The 23,583-nt window shown below is 39.5% G+C and overlaps 1 protein-coding gene across 1 annotated transcript in view; it reads right to left on the bottom strand.

Annotated features, from left to right (window-relative positions):
* LOC135881086 (deleted in malignant brain tumors 1 protein-like) overlaps positions 1–23,583 on the bottom strand; it is a 124,136-nt gene that overhangs the window by 18,482 nt on the left and 82,071 nt on the right. Inside the window, exons 32-39 of the mRNA XM_065407591.1 lie at positions 22,003–22,136; positions 15,926–16,237; positions 10,982–11,293; positions 7,649–7,960; positions 4,316–4,627; positions 2,789–2,821; positions 1,895–1,975; positions 743–760 (exon numbers count right to left, since the gene is read on the bottom strand). Coding sequence (XP_065263663.1) covers positions 743–760; positions 1,895–1,975; positions 2,789–2,821; positions 4,316–4,627; positions 7,649–7,960; positions 10,982–11,293; positions 15,926–16,237; positions 22,003–22,136 — 1,514 coding nt within the window. The remainder of the gene's footprint in view (positions 1–742; positions 761–1,894; positions 1,976–2,788; positions 2,822–4,315; positions 4,628–7,648; positions 7,961–10,981; positions 11,294–15,925; positions 16,238–22,002; positions 22,137–23,583) is intronic.

The following is a 23,583-nucleotide window of genomic DNA, read 5'->3' as shown; positions in this document are numbered from 1 at the left end:
GCAAAAAATATTTTCTTCTTTCCTTTAGCACAAAATGACATGGGAATATAGTTTGGGAATTTTTGTATGTTTTTGTTTTTATTCAGTATTTATTCTGTTTATTTACAATTGGGTAATTTGCTGAATGCCCCAAAGAGCCAAGGAAACACACAGGGCCAGTGCTTTGCTGCTGTAAATTATTGTAGATCCATTAGTTTGAGTGGAGTTATCCTCAGTTGATATAAATTGGTGTGTGGCCTAAAAATTATTTTAATTTGACATTTTAATAGATCCAAAGAGAGACCCCAGTATCCACTGTGCCAGAGACGTCCCTTCAGTCAGAGAGAGCGTGGACTCAACACCATGCAGGTATTTTTTCATTTAATCGTGTTATAATCATGACACTCAAGGAGACTCATCTTTCAGCTGCAAAATGACCCCATGAATGACAACATTGGGACAATATGCAAAGAAAGTACCTGATCAGCTTACACTAGCATCTTCATTGTGATTGCACTTGTGAACATAGCTTACCAATAAGGGCACTGCCACACAATGGATTAGTTTCCTTTATAGTTCACAAGTACTGTTATGCAATCTCTTTACCATGAAAGTTGAACTTAAATGTCATTACAATCATAATTAAATTCACAGGGCATTGTCATTTTCCAAGCCACAACACAGAAAGTTGTTAGCTAAATGCATAACATTGTAAATTAAAATCAGTACAAATGTAAACAATACTGTATGTAGACAGACTCACCATCACCCATTGTTTGAACTGGAAAAAAAACATAACACAAACTATATTAGTACAAAATACTTAGGCTTCTAGAAAGCTTTTTCTTTTTTCCTGTATAACTGGAGTAACTTGTTCTTAAAACATAAATTTTTCTAACATACAATGTTGTCTGGAGAACTTCATATGGGGTCCACACTGTGTGTGCCCCAAAACTCTGCTCATGGTGCTCTTTCTACCCCTGCAAAAAGGGAGGTTTATGGCAAAGTGTGAGAGGGGCTGACTGTTCTGTAATTACATTCTCTCCCATGAAGAGCTGCTGCCTCCAGGGTTACGGTAGCATATCAGAGCAGCTCTGACTTCAGACTCCCGTAGATATTCCCAGCCCCCTCTGAAACCCTCCTCTGGCATCTGTCCCTGCGAAAACTCTCTGGTCGCTACAGCTAAAGTTGATACATTGCTGCACATCACGGTGCTTCTTTAAGCACTCATCTTTCTATTTTAACCCATGTGACAATACTTAGGTCCAAGCCAATACAAACTAAAGGGTCCAAGGAATGTTTCTGATATAGTGACCAGACGTCTTACATCTGAGTCCAGATATATTACATCCACTGCCTTCTTCATTCACGGCATTCATCAAAAACACTGGTCATTTTTTTCTCCTATGATACGTTCTTCCAAAGCTCACGTTACCCACCGTTATTATTCATATGCTTTGTCTTCTGCAGTCATAGAATCATAGAAGGTTAGGGTTGGAAGAGACCTCAGGAGGTCATCTAGTCCAACCCCTTGCTCAAAGCAGGACCGATCCCAATTCAATCATCCCAGCCAGGGCTTTTTCAAGCTGGACATTAAAAAACTCTAAAGATGGAGATTCCACCACCTCCCTAGGTAACCAATTCCAGTGCTTCACCATCCTCCTAGTGGGGGAAATAGTTTTTCCTAATACCTAACCTAGACCTCCCCCACTGCAACTTGAGACCATTGCTCCTTGTTCAGTCACATCTGCCACCACTGAGAACAGCCTAGCTCCATTATCCAGTCATCGCGCTAGTGATTTCATGTAAGTGAATATGGTCATTAAACTGTAAAATTCTATTCTATATTTTCAGTAGGTGGGTACAATATAAAATAGATACAATATTAGTAAAGCAAAGATAAAATAGGGCTTACAAGTGGTGGTTGGCTCTGGCGTCGTAGTTGTAGTGGTCTCAGGAGTGGTTGTAGTAGTTCCATAAGTGGGTGTAGTGCTCTCTTTTGAGAAAACAGACAAAAATAGAGACTTTTTTAATAACAACACAAGAATCGTTTATTGCTTAATATACACAAATGTTTGTATTACTAGTGTGATATTTTAAATTACTTTCTTAGAAACCTTTTGTTTTTATGAGTATTGATGCAAAAAATATTTTCTTCTTTCCTTTAGCACAAAATGACATGGGAATATAGTTTGGGAATTTTTGTATGTTTTTGTTTTTATTCAGTATTTATTCTGTTTATTTACAATTGGGTAATTCGCTGAATGCCCCAAAGAGCCAAGGAAATACACAGGGCCAGTGCTTTGCTGCTGTAAATTATTGTAGATCCATTGGTTTGAGTGGAGTTATCCTCAGTTGATATAAATTGATGTGTGGCCTAAAAATTATTTTAATTTGACATTTTAATAGATCCAAAGAGAGACCCCAGTATCCACTGTGCCAGAGACATCCCTTCAGTCAGAGAGAGCATGGACTCAACACCATGCAGGTATTTTTTCATTTAATCGTGTTATAATCATGACACTCAAGGAGACTCATCTTTCAGCTGCAAAATGACCCCATGAATGACAACATTGGGACAATATGCAAAGAAAGTACCTGATCAGCTTACACTAGCATCTTCATTGTGATTGCACTTGTGAACATAGCTTACCAATAAGGGCCCTGCCACACAATGGATTAGTTATTGGATTAGTTATTGGTGCTACCAGCTCTGCCTATAATACATTTCAGTGGTGATCCCGTACATGTGCATTTCAGCATATTGAAATTTTATGTCATGGTGAATGATATGTACGCGATGAGTTACCTGTTGACGGAGATGTTGTATTAGCAGCAGCCACTAGGGCAAAACATAAGAAATTATATTAACAGTTTTTAGTATTTATTAGTGCCGTGGAACTGGGCAACATTTTTAGGCCAAAAAATATTTCATCAAAATTGGAGATTTGGCAACATCAAAACATTGCACAATTCATGCTAGTTTCAGTTCGTTGTTCAATTATATTACAATTTCAAACACCCTTCTCAGAATATTTGCTTTTGAAAATATCCAAGAAATATTTCATTTATTTAGTTTGAAATTACTTTTAGTTTCAAAATTTCCTTTAAAAAAAAAACAAGCCTGTAAAACTAGGTGAAATCAAACCAAAAAGTGTTATGATTTTGTTCAAATAAAAATGTTTTGAATTAGCTGAAACATACTTTTCTCAACTTTTTGATGTACTGTAATTTTCAAATATTTGGTTTTTGATCCAAACCAGAAATGGTTTTATGAAATTGCTAATGAATGAAAAAAAATCTGGTATTATCTTGGATGTATTCATAACATTTTAAAGGGAAATGACATTCGAAGCTGCATGACTTTCCTGGAGGATGTTATGTCTGAAAACAAGTAGAGCAAAACTTTGAAGACACCATGTTTGTAATATCTTGTTAAGGGTCATCATAAAATGTGCTTGACGCCCACTGAGCTCAATGAAAAAATTCCCAGAAAAATTTACCTTTCTCGATGGCAAACGATTACGGCTGAATCTTAAATAGGTCTTTCATCTTTGGATCTCTAAGTGCTTCATGAATTTTAGTACGTCTCATTAGCCCTATTTTACTTTTTAGACGAATGAGGCATAAAGAAGCTAAGTGGCATGGCAGAATCATGAATAAAATCTAGGTTTCCCACATCCCATTTCCATGCCCTATCACCACTGCAGTTTTCTACTTTCAAAGGAAGTGAGGTTACCAGAACGGAAAACTAACCCTGGTTGACAGATGCTCCCCATTGGAACTCCAGACTAATATCATCGTAACTTGGCTATCCTGGGGTGCTTCCCCTCCCCCCGCCCCTTTTTTTTGGGTATATCTTTAATCTGTGCTAGCACAATCACATTCACCATGAAACTAACTGGCTGGCTGGCTGGCTGAAACATGGAACTAATGTTTGAGGAAGTAGAAAAGTGGCCTTTTTAGTATATTAGATCCAGTTCCAAAAACTGTATTTCATATTTTGAAAACTTTGTAATGTGACTTTCAAAAACATCTTAGATATGGTGGAAAGCATGGTCATTTACCTGCAAGACACCTGCAAACTTTTGAGTCCTGTGGCACCTTTAAGGCTAACAGATGTATTGGAGCATAAGCTTACGTGGGTGAATGCCCACTTCGTCGGATGCATGTCACATGCATGTCACATGCATCCGACGAAGTGGGCATTCACCCACGAAATACATGCTCCAATACATCTGTTAGTCTTAAAGGTGCCACAGGACTCTCTGTTGCTTTTTACAGATCCAGACTAACACGGCTACCCCTCTGATACCTACAAACTCTTGGTATTTACCTGAGCAGATGACACCGGCATCTTCAGAATGACCACAGTTATGAGAGAGCCATCCTGAATGAGGACAGTCCCATAGACTGTATTCCGATCCTCTGCAACTCACGTCATCCAGAACAATATTTCCTGAGCCTTGACCATAATAAGCATTGGTCTTTGCTGCAACACCATATCCACATTCAAGCTGCCTGCACACAACATTTGCGTCATTGAGATCCCAAGAATCATCACACACTGTCCCCCAGGATCCTTCGTAATAGACTTCAACACGACCTTCACATCTGCTCAATGAATTGACCAGTCTCAATGCCAGCCCTAAAATAGATTCAAGGAAATTATTATTAGCACATTAGTTAGTTCTTTCCCTCTTGGTAACACTGTGACAACTGGGGTCAATTTGTCCCACATACAAAACCACATTTGACCAATTGTGAGGATTACATGTCCAGATCAGGTCACACATCTGGATCAGTATGATGTCGAATGCCACAGTAAAAACATAAATCTTAGTAAATCAAGGGTGAGACAGCACTTACCACTTGGTGTGGTCCTCACTGGAGGAAACGGCGTGCTTGCTGCAATGAGACAAAGGGACAATTAGAGAACCCACAGATCCTGAGCGTACTGAAATTAAATCAGATTAAACTTCTAAGGAATATTTCTAGAACAGTGCACCAAACGTCTTACTGGAGTACACATATATTATCTCTACTGCCTTCTTTCATTCATTGTGTTCATTAAAGAAAGCAATCTTTTTTCCCCCCATGATGTGTTCTTCATAAGCTCATGTTGCTCACAGCTATTACCCCTGTGTTTTCTCTTCTGCTGTCGTTATCACGCTAGATATTTCCTTTCAAAATCAGTGGAAGGACCATATATTAACAGTCAGAAAAATGCCTTAATGTCTCCTGGGAAATGACCTATTTAGGTTCTGGCCAGAGAGGCTAGTAGGGAAATCTAAATGTGAGGATCTTGTTCTCTTCTAGGGAGGGAGTGATGGAACAGAAGTGAGAGTTGGATAGATTGAAGAAAACTATATTTACTCTCCACATCTCAGTGTTTTGTGGATACAATAAGCAAGTGTTTGGGTGTGTAATGGACCTATACAGTTCAACAAATATACTGAGAAACATTTATTGCCTGTACCACGTTTGATATTTGCCCTCCGTATTGCTATTCAACCTGTCCTTTCTCTCCTTTCAGTTCATGTGGAAATTCTACTATAAAACCATAGGCTGGATTTTCAAAACATTTCTAGCACAGAACCCTATGAGAGAGAAACATTTTAACGAAACCAGAATGAGTTAGCACTTGCCAGTTGTTGTGTACCAGGGCCATGATGGAGTGGATCCTGATGTTCCTGCAGGAAGATAACAGAAGCATAACTAGAAACCTATGGTGAGTTTTCAGAGGAATGGCAAAATGCACATCCCTTCTGCTAAATTCCAAATCCCCACACCCAATCATGGAGCCACCAGACCTCTTGAAACAGTTGGAAGATTTCTTTTAACCTGGGCAAAACAACATGTTTTCCCTACTCTTATTTTTGTAACAACTGAAATGTTTTAGTTGAAATGTCCCACAATACTTCAGTCTCTTGCACAAATGGATTTGAGCCTTAATGGTTGAGGTTTGGCAAAGTAATAAGCAACTAAAATTTGGGTCTTATCATGGAAAGTGTTGGTAAACCTTAATAATAAGTGGCGCTACCAGCTCTGCCTATAATACATTTCAGTGGTGATCCCGTACATGTGCATTTCAGCATATTGAAATTTTATGTCATGGTGAATGATATGTACGCGATGAGTTACCTGTTGACGGAGATGTTGTATTAGCAGCAGCCACTAGGGCAAAACATAAGAAATTATATTAACAGTTTTTAGTATTTATTAGTGCCGTGGAACTGGGCAACATTTTTAGGCCAAAAAATATTTCATCAAAATTGGAGATTTGGCAACATCAAAACATTGCACAATTCATGCTAGTTTCAGTTCGGTGTTCAATTATATTACAATTTCAAACACCCTTCTCAGAATATTTGCTTTTGAAAATATCCAAGAAATATTTCATTTATTTAGTTTGAAATTACTTTTAGTTTCAAAATTTCCTTTAAAAAAAAAACAAGCCTGTAAAACTAGGTGAAATCAAACCAAAGTGTTATGATTTTGTTCAAATAAAAATGTTTTGAATTAGCTGAAACATACTTTTCTCAACTTTTTGATGTACTGTAATTTTCAAATATTTGGTTTTTGATCCAAACCAGAAATGGTTTTATGAAATTGCTAATGAATGAAAAAAAATCTGGTATTATCTTGGATGTATTCATAACATTTTAAAGGGAAATGACATTCGAAGCTGCATGACTTTCCTGGAGGATGTTATGTCTGAAAACAAGTAGAGCAAAACTTTGAAGACACCATGTTTGTAATATCTTGTTAAGGGTCATCATAAAATGTGCTTGACGCCCACTGAGCTCAATGAAAAAATTCCCAGAAAAATTTACCTTTCTCGATGGCAAACGATTACGGCTGAATCTTAAATAGGTCTTTCATCTTTGGATCTCTAAGTGCTTCATGAATTTTAGTACGTCTCATTAGCCCTATTTTACTTTTTAGACGAATGAGGCATAAAGAAGCTAAGTGGCATGGCAGAATCATGAATAAAATCTAGGTTTCCCACATCCCATTTCCATGCCCTATCACCACTGCAGTTTTCTACTTTCAAAGGAAGTGAGGTTACCAGAACGGAAAACTAACCCTGGTTGACAGATGCTCCCCATTGGAACTCCAGACTAATATCATCATAACTTGGCTATCCTGGGGTGCTTCCCCTCCCCCCGCCCCTTTTTTTTGGGTATATCTTTAATCTGTGCTAGCACAATCACATTCACCATGAAACTAACTGGCTGGCTGGCTGGCTGAAGCATGGAACTAATGTTTGAGGAAGTAGGAAAGTGGCCTTTTTAGTATATTAGATCCAGTTCCAAAAACTGTATTTCATATTTTGAAAACTTTGTAATGTGACTTTCAAAAACATCTTAGATATGGTGGAAAGCATGGTCATTTACCTGCAAGACACCTGCAAACTTTTGAGTCCTGTGGCACCTTTAAGGCTAACAGATGTATTGGAGCATAAGCTTACGTGGGTGAATGCCCACTTCGTCGGATGCATGTCACATGCATGTCACATGCATCCGACGAAGTGGGCATTCACCCACGAAATACATGCTCCAATACATCTGTTAGTCTTAAAGGTGCCACAGGACTCTCTGTTGCTTTTTACAGATCCAGACTAACACGGCTACCCCTCTGATACCTACAAACTCTTGGTATTTACCTGAGCAGATGACACCGGCATCTTCAGAATGACCACAGTTATGAGAGAGCCATCCTGAATGAGGACAGTCCCATAGACTGTATTCCGATCCTCTGCAACTCACGTCATCCAGAACAATATTTCCTGAGCCTTGACCATAATAAGCATTGGTCTTTGCTGCAACACCATATCCACATTCAAGCTGCCTGCACACAACATTTGCGTCATTGAGATCCCAAGAATCATCACACACTGTCCCCCAGGATCCTTCGTAATAGACTTCAACACGACCTTCACATCTGCTCAATGAATTGACCAGTCTCAATGCCAGCCCTAAAATAGATTCAAGGAAATTATTATTAGCACATTAGTTAGTTCTTTCCCTCTTGGTAACACTGTGACAACTGGGGTCAATTTGTCCCACATACAAAACCACATTTGACCAATTGTGAGGATTACATGTCCAGATCAGGTCACACATCTGGATCAGTATGATGTCGAATGCCACAGTAAAAACATAAATCTTAGTAAATCAAGGGTGAGACAGCACTTACCACTTGGTGTGGTCCTCACTGGAGGAAACGGCGTGCTTGCTGCAATGAGACAAAGGGACAATTAGAGAACCCACAGATCCTGAGCGTACTGAAATTAAATCAGATTAAACTTCTAAGGAATATTTCTAGAACAGTGCACCAAACGTCTTACTGGAGTACACATATATTATCTCTACTGCCTTCTTTCATTCATTGTGTTCATTAAAGAAAGCAATCTTTTTTCCCCCCATGATGTGTTCTTCATAAGCTCATGTTGCTCACAGCTATTACCCCTGTGTTTTCTCTTCTGCTGTCGTTATCATGCTAGATATTTCCTTTCAAAATCAGTGGAAGGACCATATATTAACAGTCAGAAAAATGCCTTAATGTCTCCTGGGAAATGACCTATTTAGGTTCTGGCCAGAGAGGCTAGTAGGGAAATCTAAATGTGAGGATCTTGTTCTCTTCTAGGGAGGGAGTGATGGAACAGAAGTGAGAGTTGGATAGATTGAAGAAAACTATATTTACTCTCCACATCTCAGTGTTTTGTGGATACAATAAGCAAGTGTTTGGGTGTGTAATGGACCTATACAGTTCAACAAATATACTGAGAAACATTTATTGCCTGTACCACGTTTGATATTTGCCCTCCGTATTGCTATTCAACCTGTCCTTTCTCTCCTTTCAGTTCATGTGGAAATTCTACTATAAAACCATAGGCTGGATTTTCAAAACATTTCTAGCACAGAACCCTATGAGAGAGAAACATTTTAACGAAACCAGAATGAGTTAGCACTTGCCAGTTGTTGTGTACCAGGGCCATGATGGAGTGGATCCTGATGTTCCTGCAGGAAGATAACAGAAGCATAACTAGAAACCTATGGTGAGTTTTCAGAGGAATGGCAAAATGCACATCCCTTCTGCTAAATTCCAAATCCCCACACCCAATCATGGAGCCACCAGACCTCTTGAAACAGTTGGAAGATTTCTTTTAACCTGGGCAAAACAACATGTTTTCCCTACTCTTATTTTTGTAACAACTGAAATGTTTTAGTTGAAATGTCCCACAATACTTCAGTCTCTTGCACAAATGGATTTGAGCCTTAATGGTTGAGGTTTGGCAAAGTAATAAGCAACTAAAATTTGGGTCTTATCATGGAAAGTGTTGGTAAACCTTAATAATAAGTGGCGCTACCAGCTCTGCCTATAATACATTTCAGTGGTGATCCCGTACATGTGCATTTCAGCATATTGAAATTTTATGTCATGGTGAATGATATGTACGCGATGAGTTACCTGTTGACGGAGATGTTGTATTAGCAGCAGCCACTAGGGCAAAACATAAGAAATTATATTAACAGTTTTTAGTATTTATTAGTGCCGTGGAACTGGGCAACATTTTTAGGCCAAAAAATATTTCATCAAAATTGGAGATTTGGCAACATCAAAACATTGCACAATTCATGCTAGTTTCAGTTCGTTGTTCAATTATATTACAATTTCAAACACCCTTCTCAGAATATTTGCTTTTGAAAATATCCAAGAAATATTTCATTTATTTAGTTTGAAATTACTTTTAGTTTCAAAATTTCCTTTAAAAAAAAAACAAGCCTGTAAAACTAGGTGAAATCAAACCAAAGTGTTATGATTTTGTTCAAATAAAAATGTTTTGAATTAGCTGAAACATACTTTTCTCAACTTTTTGATGTACTGTAATTTTCAAATATTTGGTTTTTGATCCAAACCAGAAATGGTTTTATGAAATTGCTAATGAATGAAAAAAAATCTGGTATTATCTTGGATGTATTCATAACATTTTAAAGGGAAATGACATTCGAAGCTGCATGACTTTCCTGGAGGATGTTATGTCTGAAAACAAGTAGAGCAAAACTTTGAAGACACCATGTTTGTAATATCTTGTTAAGGGTCATCATAAAATGTGCTTGACGCCCACTGAGCTCAATGAAAAAATTCCCAGAAAAATTTACCTTTCTCGATGGCAAACGATTACGGCTGAATCTTAAATAGGTCTTTCATCTTTGGATCTCTAAGTGCTTCATGAATTTTAGTACGTCTCATTAGCCCTATTTTACTTTTTAGACGAATGAGGCATAAAGAAGCTAAGTGGCATGGCAGAATCATGAATAAAATCTAGGTTTCCCACATCCCATTTCCATGCCCTATCACCACTGCAGTTTTCTACTTTCAAAGGAAGTGAGGTTACCAGAACGGAAAACTAACCCTGGTTGACAGATGCTCCCCATTGGAACTCCAGACTAATATCATCATAACTTGGCTATCCTGGGGTGCTTCCCCTCCCCCCGCCCCTTTTTTTTGGGTATATCTTTAATCTGTGCTAGCACAATCACATTCACCATGAAACTAACTGGCTGGCTGGCTGGCTGAAACATGGAACTAATGTTTGAGGAAGTAGAAAAGTGGCCTTTTTAGTATATTAGATCCAGTTCCAAAAACTGTATTTCATATTTTGAAAACTTTGTAATGTGACTTTCAAAAACATCTTAGATATGGTGGAAAGCATGGTCATTTACCTGCAAGACACCTGCAAACTTTTGAGTCCTGTGGCACCTTTAAGGCTAACAGATGTATTGGAGCATAAGCTTACGTGGGTGAATGCCCACTTCGTCGGATGCATGTCACATGCATGTCACATGCATCCGACGAAGTGGGCATTCACCCACGAAATACATGCTCCAATACATCTGTTAGTCTTAAAGGTGCCACAGGACTCTCTGTTGCTTTTTACAGATCCAGACTAACACGGCTACCCCTCTGATACCTACAAACTCTTGGTATTTACCTGAGCAGATGACACCGGCATCTTCAGAATGACCACAGTTATGAGAGAGCCATCCTGAATGAGGACAGTCCCATAGACTGTATTCCGATCCTCTGCAACTCACGTCATCCAGAACAATATTTCCTGAGCCTTGACCATAATAAGCATTGGTCTTTGCTGCAACACCATATCCACATTCAAGCTGCCTGCACACAACATTTGCGTCATTGAGATCCCAAGAATCATCACACACTGTCCCCCAGGATCCTTCGTAATAGACTTCAACACGACCTTCACATCTGCTCAATGAATTGACCAGTCTCAATGCCAGCCCTAAAATAGATTCAAGGAAATTATTATTAGCACATTAGTTAGTTCTTTCCCTCTTGGTAACACTGTGACAACTGGGGTCAATTTGTCCCACATACAAAACCACATTTGACCAATTGTGAGGATTACATGTCCAGATCAGGTCACACATCTGGATCAGTATGATGTCGAATGCCACAGTAAAAACATAAATCTTAGTAAATCAAGGGTGAGACAGCACTTACCACTTGGTGTGGTCCTCACTGGAGGAAACGGCGTGCTTGCTGCAATGAGACAAAGGGACAATTAGAGAACCCACAGATCCTGAGCGTACTGAAATTAAATCAGATTAAACTTCTAAGGAATATTTCTAGAACAGTGCACCAAACGTCTTACTGGAGTACACATATATTATCTCTACTGCCTTCTTTCATTCATTGTGTTCATTAAAGAAAGCAATCTTTTTTCCCCCCATGATGTGTTCTTCATAAGCTCATGTTGCTCACAGCTATTACCCCTGTGTTTTCTCTTCTGCTGTCGTTATCACGCTAGATATTTCCTTTCAAAATCAGTGGAAGGACCATATATTAACAGTCAGAAAAATGCCTTAATGTCTCCTGGGAAATGACCTATTTAGGTTCTGGCCAGAGAGGCTAGTAGGGAAATCTAAATGTGAGGATCTTGTTCTCTTCTAGGGAGGGAGTGATGGAACAGAAGTGAGAGTTGGATAGATTGAAGAAAACTATATTTACTCTCCACATCTCAGTGTTTTGTGGATACAATAAGCAAGTGTTTGGGTGTGTAATGGACCTATACAGTTCAACAAATATACTGAGAAACATTTATTGCCTGTACCACGTTTGATATTTGCCCTCCGTATTGCTATTCAACCTGTCCTTTCTCTCCTTTCAGTTCATGTGGAAATTCTACTATAAAACCATAGGCTGGATTTTCAAAACATTTCTAGCACAGAACCCTATGAGAGAGAAACATTTTAACGAAACCAGAATGAGTTAGCACTTGCCAGTTGTTGTGTACCAGGGCCATGATGGAGTGGATCCTGATGTTCCTGCAGGAAGATAACAGAAGCATAACTAGAAACCTATGGTGAGTTTTCAGAGGAATGGCAAAATGCACATCCCTTCTGCTAAATTCCAAATCCCCACACCCAATCATGGAGCCACCAGACCTCTTGAAACAGTTGGAAGATTTCTTTTAACCTGGGCAAAACAACATGTTTTCCCTACTCTTATTTTTGTAACAACTGAAATGTTTTAGTTGAAATGTCCCACAATACTTCAGTCTCTTGCACAAATGGATTTGAGCCTTAATGGTTGAGGTTTGGCAAAGTAATAAGCAACTAAAATTTGGGTCTTATCATGGAAAGTGTTGGTAAACCTTAATAATAAGTGGCGCTACCAGCTCTGCCTATAATACATTTCAGTGGTGATCCCGTACATGTGCATTTCAGCATATTGAAATTTTATGTCATGGTGAATGATATGTACGCGATGAGTTACCTGTTGACGGAGATGTTGTATTAGCAGCAGCCACTAGGGCAAAACATAAGAAATTATATTAACAGTTTTTAGTATTTATTAGTGCCGTGGAACTGGGCAACATTTTTAGGCCAAAAAATATTTCATCAAAATTGGAGATTTGGCAACATCAAAACATTGCACAATTCATGCTAGTTTCAGTTCGGTGTTCAATTATATTACAATTTCAAACACCCTTCTCAGAATATTTGCTTTTGAAAATATCCAAGAAATATTTCATTTATTTAGTTTGAAATTACTTTTAGTTTCAAAATTTCCTTTAAAAAAAAACAAGCCTGTAAAACTAGGTGAAATCAAACCAAAGTGTTATGATTTTGTTCAAATAAAAATGTTTTGAATTAGCTGAAACATACTTTTCTCAACTTTTTGATGTACTGTAATTTTCAAATATTTGGTTTTTGATCCAAACCAGAAATGGTTTTATGAAATTGCTAATGAATGAAAAAAAATCTGGTATTATCTTGGATGTATTCATAACATTTTAAAGGGAAATGACATTCGAAGCTGCATGACTTTCCTGGAGGATGTTATGTCTGAAAACAAGTAGAGCAAAACTTTGAAGACACCATGTTTGTAATATCTTGTTAAGGGTCATCATAAAATGTGCTTGACGCCCACTGAGCTCAATGAAAAAATTCCCAGAAAAATTTACCTTTCTCGATGGCAAACGATTACGGCTGAATCTTAAATAGGTCTTTCATTTTTGGATCTCTAAGTGCTTCATGAATTTTAGTACGTCTCATTAGCCCTATTTTACTTTTTAGACGAATGAGGCATAAAGAAGCTAAGTGGCATGGCAGAATCATGAATAAAATCTAGGTTTCCCACATCCCATTTCCATGCCCTATCACCACTGCAGTTTTCTACTTTCAAAGGAAGTGAGGTTACCAGAACGGAAAACTAACCCTGGTTGACAGATGCTCCCCATTGGAACTCCAGACTAATATCATCATAACTTGGCTATCCTGGGGTGCTTCCCCTCCCCCCGCCCCTTTTTTTTGGGTATATCTTTAATCTGTGCTAGCACAATCACATTCACCATGAAACTAACTGGCTGGCTGGCTGGCTGAAGCATGGAACTAATGTTTGAGGAAGTAGAAAAGTGGCCTTTTTAGTATATTAGATCCAGTTCCAAAAACTGTATTTCATATTTTGAAAACTTTGTAATGTGACTTTCAAAAACATCTTACACATGATGGAAACAGAGGCGTAGCGAGCGCCCTCCGTACCCTCCGACCGGAGGGGGCCCCGCAAGGAAGGGGGCCCCTAAAAGTGGCAAAATAAATACCGCATTCCAGTTTCTGCACTGTAAGGGGCCCCGCCCGGACATATGTTCGGAGGGGGCCACGTTCTTTGTTGCTACGGCCCTGGGTGGAAAGCATGGTCATTTACCTGCAAGACACCTGCAAACTCTTGAGTCCTGTGGCACCTTTAAGACTAACAGATGTATTGAAGCATAAGCTTTCGTGGGTGAATGCCCACTTCGTCGGATGCATGTCACATGCATGTCACATGCATCCGACGAAGTGGGCATTCACCCACGAAAGCTTATGCTCCAATACATCTGTTAGTCTTAAAGGTGCCACAGGACTCTCTGTTGCTTTTTACAGATCCAGACTAACACGGCTACCCCTCTGATACCTGCAAACTCTTGGTATTTACCTGAGCAGATGACACCGGCATCTTCAGAATGACCACAGTCATCCCAGGGGCAGAAAAGAACTGCTTTTATTAGCTCTGGGTTTAAGCTGTGCAGGCAAATGCCTACTGTATTTGTTGTGTATATTAGTATTGGAGAGATCCCCTCATCCCGGGGGCAGAAAAGAACTGCCCCTGCCATGGTCACATACACCCTTCTCCCGGCCCCCTCCCCCCAGCAACTGTGAGTGAAATTAACAAGGATGCCAGAAACGGCTCCTAACCCCGGGGGCTGAACCATGCAGGGAACAGCTGAGTTTAAACTCTTCTTATGAAGGGGGCAGGCTTCTCCCTCCCTCAGCCAGTCTCCCTGCTCCCTGCTCCAAGCTAGAGGGGAGCCCCTGCAGCCGCTGCTGAGTGCCAGGCCAGGGGAAAGCACGGCCTAGCGTCGGCAGCCTGGCTGGAGGAGGAGGGAAGACACGGAGAAAAATGTGACAGTGAGTTTTCACTTTTTCAGGCTTATTCCAATATTAAAGTTTTATTGCAGACAGTATTTTTAGTAGTAGTAGCAGCTTTATTTTCTATATCTATGTCATGCAATGGGAGGGATCCATGAAGCACGTAGGAGAGGTGGGTTGCTTGCTTGCGATTGGACCATATGGGTAAGAAATGTAAAATTACTTTCACCCCTGCCCAAACCCCAGGGCTCCCAGTCGCCTCTGCAGCTGGTAGCTCCGGGGGTGATTTAAAGAGCCCGGGGCTCCTAGCTTCAGCCGGATCCCTGAGCCCTTTAAATCCTGACTTAAAAGCCCCGGGATTTAAAGGCCCCACCTCTTCCAGTAGAGGCCACGCCTCTTCCAGTTGAGGCCCCACCCCTTCCGCAGGACTCTGGAGTACCGGTAATTCCCTTACGTTACTTTCACCCCTGGTTACAGGAGTGGGTGGGTGAGATTCTGTGGCCTGCGTTGTGCAGGAGGTCAGACTAGATGATCATAATGGTCCCTTCTGACTTTAGAGTCTGAGTCTATGAGAAGTAGGAAAGTGGCCCTTTTAGTATAGGATTCAGTTCCAGAAACTGTATTTCATATACTGAAACCTCAGCGATGTGACTTTCACAAACATCTTAGACATGGTGAAAAGCATATTCTGTGCCAGTCATTGACCTTCATGTCACCTGCAAACTCTTGGTATTTACCTGAGCAGATGACACCAGCATCTTGTTGTTGTATATCTCTATTCTATGCTAGCAAAATCACATTCACCATGGAACTAACTGGATAGCTGGCTGAAGTATGAAGTTTGAGGAAGTAGAAAAGTGGCCTTTTTAGTATAGGATCCAGTTCCAAAAACTGTATTTCATATTTTGAAAACTTTGTAATGTGACTTTCAAAAACATCTTACACATGGTGGAAAGCATGGTCATTTACCTGCAAGACTCCTGCAAACTCTTGGTATTTACCTGAGCAGATGACACCGGCATCTTCAGAATGACCACAGTTATGAGAGAGCCATCCTGAATGAGGACAGTCCCATAAACTGTATTCCGATCCTATGCACCTCACGTCATCCAGAACAATATTTCCTGAGCCTTGACCATAATAGGCATTGGTCTTTGCTGCAACACCATATCCACATTCAAGCTGCCTGCACACAACATTTGCGTCATTGAGATCCCAAGAATCATCACACACTGTCCCCCAGGATCCTTCGTAATAGACTTCAACACGACCTTCACATCTGCTCAATGAATTGACCAGTCTCAATGCCAGCCCTAAAATAAATTCAAGGAAATTATTATTAGCACATTAGTTAGTTCTTTCCCTCTTGGTAACACTGTGACAACTGGGGTCAATTTGTCCCACATACAAAACCACATTGGACCACTTCTGGGGATTACATGTCCAGATCAGGTCACACATCTGGATCAGTATGATGTCGAATGCCACAGTAAAAAAATAAATCTTAGTAAATCAAGGGTGAGACAGCACTTACCACTTGGTGTGGTTCTCACTGGAGGAAACAGAGTGCTTGCTGCAATGAGACAAAGGCATAACACTGCTTTACAGCCAAAATGCTTCTGAAATAAATGTAGTCAAACTTTACTAATCCTGGGTCACTGAGAACGAAAATGATGCTTAAAATTGTTGATTGGCTCTAGTTTTCAAGATATGCTATTGGGTCAGTATATACGACCCTTGACTTGGGAATGGCGGAGGATAAGTGAGTTATAAAGGGAAGGGATCTCAATTTAAACCAGAAATGACTAAAATACATCTTTGACTGGATCTATGAATAAATCTATGACTGGGTTTGGACAGTACTTGCTTTTTAGGCAAAACAATGAATGATGCAATCTGAAGCTGGTATTGTGTCATACATGATATGAATTGCATCATGTTATTCCTAGAAGTCATGGATGATGCAATCATAACGAAGCTTACATCACTCTGCTGAACAAATTGCCCTATATCAGCTCTAGAAATCATGCAGTGTCGTGCTCTCTTATTTGTCAGTGTTTGATTTTGCAAAGGGACACATTTCTGTTTAGCCAAAGTGAGCAGAGATGCCTCGTACTTGTGTGAACAGTGCAGATAACTTCTGGTATGTTTGTGGTGAAGTGACTTTTGCATCACAAAAGCGCAGCATAACCACTATGGTTAAGAAAGCCTATCACCTTTATTTTGGCTGCAAAATTGGAGATCAGGACAAGAAGTGGGCCCCACATATATGCTGCAACATTTGTGCAACAAATCTTCGCTAGTGGTTGAACAGGAAAAGGAAATCTATGCCTTTTGCAGTGCCAATGATTTGGAGAGAGCCAACAGATCATACCAGCAATTGTTACTTCTGCATGGTGCCTCCAGTTGGGAAAGGTGTGTCAAAGAAGAAAAAGTGGACTGTGCATTATCCAAACGTTCCATCAGCTATATGCCCAGTACTCCACGGAGAAGGACTGCCGGTTCCTGATGCATCAGAATCATTCTCACTTGAGTCAGACGAGGAAGAGGAAGAGGATGAAACTTCTGGTCCTGAACCATCAATATCACAGGACTCACATTTTCTCCCATCCTCCTCCTCTGAACCACACCTCATAACACAAGGTGAACTGAATGACCTTGTCAGGGATTTGGAACTACCCAAGAGTAAGGCAGAGCTGTTGGGCTCCAGACTACAGCAGTGGAATCTCCTGGCAAGTGATGTTAGGGTTTCCATGTTCCGTGACCGTCAAAAGGACCTTGTCCCATTCTTCTTCATGGAAGGTGATCTTGTAGCCTGCAACAACATCGATGGTGTGATGGCAGCCCTCAACATCGTTCACGATCCAGATGAGTGGAGACTGTTCATTGATTCATCGAAGACGAGTCTTAAAGCTGTTTTACTGCATAATGGCAATGTTTTGCCATCAATTCCAGTTGGTCATGCAGTCCATATGAAGGAAACCTATGACAACATGAAACAACTTTTGAGGTGCATAAACTATGACCAACATCAGTGGTAGCTTTGTGGCGATTTGAAGGTTGTTGCTCTCTTGCTTGGTCTGCAGACTGGATACACAAAGTACTGCTGTTTTCTCTGCGAATGGGATAGTCGTGCAAGAGATTCCCACTACATCAAGAAAGATTGGCCACTCCGACAGTCATTGGAGCCTGGGAGGAAAAGTGTTCAGCATCCACCACTTGTTGAATCAAGGAAGATTTTGTTACCACTCTTACACATCAAGCTGGGTCTGATGAAGAACTTTGTCAAGGCCATTGACAAAACACAAGCAGCTTTCAAGTACCTCCGTGGAAAATTTCCAAGGTTAAGTGAAGCTAAGATAAAGGAAGGTGTCTTTGTTGGTCCTCAGATTCGTGAACTTCTTCGAGATGATGCATTTGACCATGCACTGCGTGGCAAGGAAAAGACGGCATGGAAAGCCTTCCAGTTAGTGGCAATAAATTTTCTCGGAAACAACAAGGCAGACAACTACAGGTCGTTGGTGGAAAACCTCCTCAAGGCATACAAAAGCCTTGGTTGCAACATGTCACTAAAGATAAATTTTTTGCACTCTCATCTAGATTTTTTTCCACCGAACTGTGGATCAGTGAGCGACGAGCACGGCGAGCGATTTCACGAGGACATTGCAACAATGGAGAAACGCTATCAGGGCAAATGGAGCCCATCAATGCTTGCAGACTATTTCTGGACAGTAACAAGAGATGCTCCATTTAATGAATACAAGAGACAAGCCAAGAAGCGCCGAGTAGACACTGAATAGGACTAAACTATGTACATAATAGTTTTTTGCCTTTTGTTTCATAATAAATTTTATTTATATAACCCTTTTGCTGATTTTTAAAGTGTTACATAAACAGGACAGGTGAAATATTATCATGTAAAGCAACCATAAACACATGAAAAGACCTAGGTTTACAATTTATGATTAAAACTCTACTATCTACACAATATACATAGACATAAAATGTAAAAACTTAAATATCTTAGAAACAGTAGCCAATCAGTTGTTTTAATTGTCATATTTGAATTCAGCACATCAAAATACATAATAAATAGCACATTTTATCTCTGAAGCAGAGGACTTCTCAAAAATTGTAGACCAGTGTAATTAGAGAAGACATTTATGATAATGACAATGGTTTCCTGCTATTGTGCTATCAAGGAGATGAACATTAATTTGCAATAGAAATAGCCAATGATATGCAAGAGCAGAGGAACAGCAAAACATGCTCTAAATCCCAGCCTCTGGATGCACATTGGCAATTTAAGAAAACCTCCTGAACAATTTTAAGACAAATATTATAGATCAACATAACAACAATAATATTTAGAACTTTTATATAGGGCCATTGATTAATCGCAGTTAACTCACGCTATTAACTTCAAAAAATTAATCGTGATTAAAAAAATGTATCTTGATTTGTCGCACTTTTAATAGCACTGTTAAACAATAGAATACCAATTGAAATGTATTAAATATTTGTGGATGAAGAGACGTGAAGAGAAATCATCCAAATTCTTACTAGTAGCAGCACACTACTTTTATGGATTGGGGCCAGGGTACCTTGCAGGAAAGGAATTTTTGTCATAAAGTATTAATCTTGAGTCATTCCAGAATCTGTTAGTGTAGAAACATGAAATATTTAATGGGTCTTTCATTGAGGATGGCATTTTTCAGAACAGAGCCGAAGTTTGAAACAGCATGTTTGCAAAAATGTAATCATGTTAATTATTAGAATAATATTCAAATATAATAAAATTATGCTTCTACTAGGCTTAAACCAACTCCCACTAAAGTTAAATGGAGGTTGGATTGGGCCCATATAGACCAAGTTGATAAGACTCCTGACCTACACATGTCCTAAAAAGACAGGCGTAAATGGTGGATACCTGTAACTTGAAGTCTTTAAATCAAGATTTGAGGTCTTCCGTAACTCAGCCAGAGATTATGAGCCTATCGCAGGAGTGGGTGGGTGAGGTTCTGTGGCGTCGAAGAGGCCAGACTAGATGATCAACATGGTCCCTTCTGACCTTAAAGTCTATATCACTCGCCAGCATCATCTACATCAACAGCTAATGCACTTTTCATTAAAGTATAGTTAATATATTTAAGTGTATGTTAGTGAGGAATGTGACATTTTTCTGTCATGATAAAACAAAATGTAAAGCAAAGAACTTAAAAACATAATCCTAAATCTATTTTACAGTAATCACAAAGCTGATTAACTTAGTATGAAAGTTACAGAGTTAGAAGAAAAAAGAATATGTACCTGAACATATGACACCAGCATCTCCATAAAAACCACATGTATTCAGCCAATTTTCATAAGGGCAAAACCACAACATGTCTTCAGAGCCAGTACAGCTCACTTTAGTCATCCAAGGATCTGTCGAACCTTCACCAAAATAGCTAATTCTCAGAGCAGCAACAGGTTCAATACAATGCCCATATGATAGCTGATAATCTGCATCCCATGAAGGGGTGTGGCATCTGGAATGTACCTTGTGTGCATCCAAGCAGAAAGAACCGCATCTCTGAATCAGAATGCCACCTAATGCTCTATCTAGGAGCCTGTATTGGCTCTGCACGACCCCCTATGCAGGGCTGTGCCTAAATGGAATTATCAAATCCTTAATTAGCAGAAACATTTCTGAGTGCAGAGGAGCGCTCAGCTCAGCTCAGACAAACATGTCTGCCAGGGATGTGAATAATACAAAGACAACTCTGCATCTGGCAATAAAGAACAGGAAAGAAAGTGCAGCTGAACCAGCAGATGGGGCAGGTTGAGATCACATGGGAAAGTCCTAGACTAATAACAGGGCTTTAGATAATGGAGCTAAATAAAAATAGGCAAACAAACAAAAATAAAAATAATGGAAATATCTCAGTACCAGTGGAAGAAGCTTAAAAGCAGAAAGAGATAAACTAGGAGGGGTGTCAATGGAAGAGGATTTGGATTTAACAGACATTACTGAAACCTGGTGGAATGGCACAAACCAGTGGATATAGCACAGGAAGGACATATGAGGCTATAGTGTTAGTGGGTAGCACCCATTCTAAAATAGTCCATAGAATCTAATGAGTTAAAATTTCTGAGAGGGTCATAGAGCAAAATTAGCATGGGTACAAATTCTGACTCCTAGGTACACCAATATACTAGTAATGTCATACTGCTGGTCCCCAGATCGGGGAATATTGTGAGTGGTGTGTTGCGGGAGATAAGAGAGGTAACTGAATAAAAAAAAAAGAGATGTGTGACTTTTCCCACCCACATATAAATTGGTTGTGTCAAATGAAGACAAGTTTTACAGAAGCAATTTCTCCACACCTTAAATTTACACTTCTTAGAACAGCTAGTTTTAGAGCACACAGTACGATGGGCTACTCCGAATTATGTCCTAAGTAAGAAATGGGAGCTGATTCAAAGAGAACCTTTAGCTGTCCTGTTACCATGTAATAATGATTACAATATAAGCAAGTTCAACATTCTCAGGGGAAAAAAGGGACCAAAAATGTGCACTGTAGAATTAAAATTTTGAAAGGGGGAATTTAAAAAAAATTAAAATGGAGAAAGCTGGTCTAAAAATCCCTAAAATCAAAATTGAAGATATTAAAATGCTCTAACTCAGTATGGAGGCTGTTAGGTTTAGCACATCAAACTGTAACTGAGTTACAGCAGGCATGAATATGCCTGAAGCAAAAAGAATTCAGGAAGGCAAGAAAAAGATAATATAGTGAAATGATGGGATTCAAGAGGTTGTTCAAGCCAAAGAGATGCCCTTTAGAAAATGGAACTATAGTCCCAGTGAAGCCAATAAAAAGGAGCATAAACTATGGTACTCTGTGCAATCCATATAGGATTTGTCCACCAGAATATAGAATCCAATAAGTAAAGAAGAAAATTACTGAAACAAGGTGAGATGGGACTTACTAGATTCTGTGTGTGCTGGCATGGTTACCATTCCTATTGAAGTAAGATAACAAAGGACAAGGATTAATTAAGCCCATGACTCGTCTGACCTAAGGAATCAACAAACCTAAATGATCAACTCCTTCAATTGCCTTCAAGTCCCATTCAGTCAATCTTGTAGAACAAGATTTCCTTTCTCCTGACATCACAATAGTAACAGTGGTGGCAACAGCTACAAAAAAGGTTGGCATTTCTAGCACCCTGTAAAAAAGCAAAGAACATCTCGGCAGAAAGGAAGAAGATTGGGGAGAGAGATGGCTGGATAGATGAAAAGAGCTAGGCTGGTCATAAGGAGGGATCATCAATATGGTTCATATTTCTTGATGATTTATAGATTACAATCAAAAGTATGTATTTGTAACCTAATTGTGCACATAGCTAGCCTATGAAGCCACTTCGCTTTGCCCTTCCTCCCCCATTGCTTGTTAAACCAACATGTTGCAACTTGTCTTAGCTAATATTGTAAGCTCTTCAGGGAAGCTTACAATGTGTTTGAAGCCACTATTGTAATACAGATAAATAATTTTTAAAATATATGTGTCCACAAGGTGGTGCTAAATCTTTTAGATCCATGAAAGACATTCATTCAAAATAAACTATTGAACACAAGGTGATTTTCTTTTCAATGAGCATGAGTTTTTCTTGGAAAAATCAACTGACCACGGGACAATACCACTATCAATTCAGCCATTTCTCTCTCAAACATATTTAGAAATAACTCAAACAGCTATAATGTTAAGTCTAGTACAGTTTTTCTTGATGTCAAACAGCTAGAAAAAACTAATTTCTAAAGACTTTGAACACGTTGGCCAAACATATTCTTGTTCCTTGGCCTCTTCTTGGTCCTAGCTTTAAACTACATAATCTGACTCTGCGCAGGGCCTGAGTCTAATCTCACAAAAGTGAGAAACAAGACTCCATTGAAGTCAATTGGTTTTATTGGTCTAAAGTCAGTATGTGAGATCAGACTCAGGCCTATCTTGTTTATAAAGGGCCTGTCACCCTGGCAAACTTCAGCTGGATCCAGCATAGCTACTGGTGGTAGCTATGTCATTTGAAAAAGAAGCTACATTCAGTTTAAGTGGTGAATATTGAATCATTCTATGGTGAATATTATAATAAAATAACAATAGAATGTTGCTAGTACTATGAATTAGACATAAAAAGTGGTTCCATGGTGGGGGTCCCAGACACACTGCTTCATCAACAAGTATACTGCTTTATTAGCAAGTAGTGATTTTGCAGGGATCAAAATATTCAGTCTCCCCAGAAATGCATGTTAGTGGGTGATCATTTTAACAGTAGTGGGAAATCCAATCAGAGCCCAGATTTGACAATTCCCATCTTTGACAGTGCTGGAATATTTGAACAAGGCAGTAACTGAAGGTCTGCTGACTGCGAGATGTGACCTTCAGTCTTGGGGACCATAGTCAGCTGACACATGTTAAACCAGCTGCACTGTGCTTGGGATAGAGAGTCAGGGAGCCATAACTGGTTGTTGGTTCTCATCATTTCTTCTTTTCTGCTCTGTTGGGTGGCTGGTGGGGGTTCCGGGTAAATGAGCCATCTGTTGCTAAGTGCTCTACTAGGTTTAGGCAAAATCAGTTGAGCTCCTGCTCTGCACTGTGGGTTGCACAGCCCCACAAGG

Source organism: Emys orbicularis, chromosome 7 (assembly GCF_028017835.1).
Source record: "Emys orbicularis isolate rEmyOrb1 chromosome 7, rEmyOrb1.hap1, whole genome shotgun sequence".
Taxonomy (NCBI): Eukaryota; Metazoa; Chordata; order Testudines; family Emydidae; genus Emys; species Emys orbicularis.
This window is presented reverse-complemented; position numbering and strand designations above follow the sequence as displayed.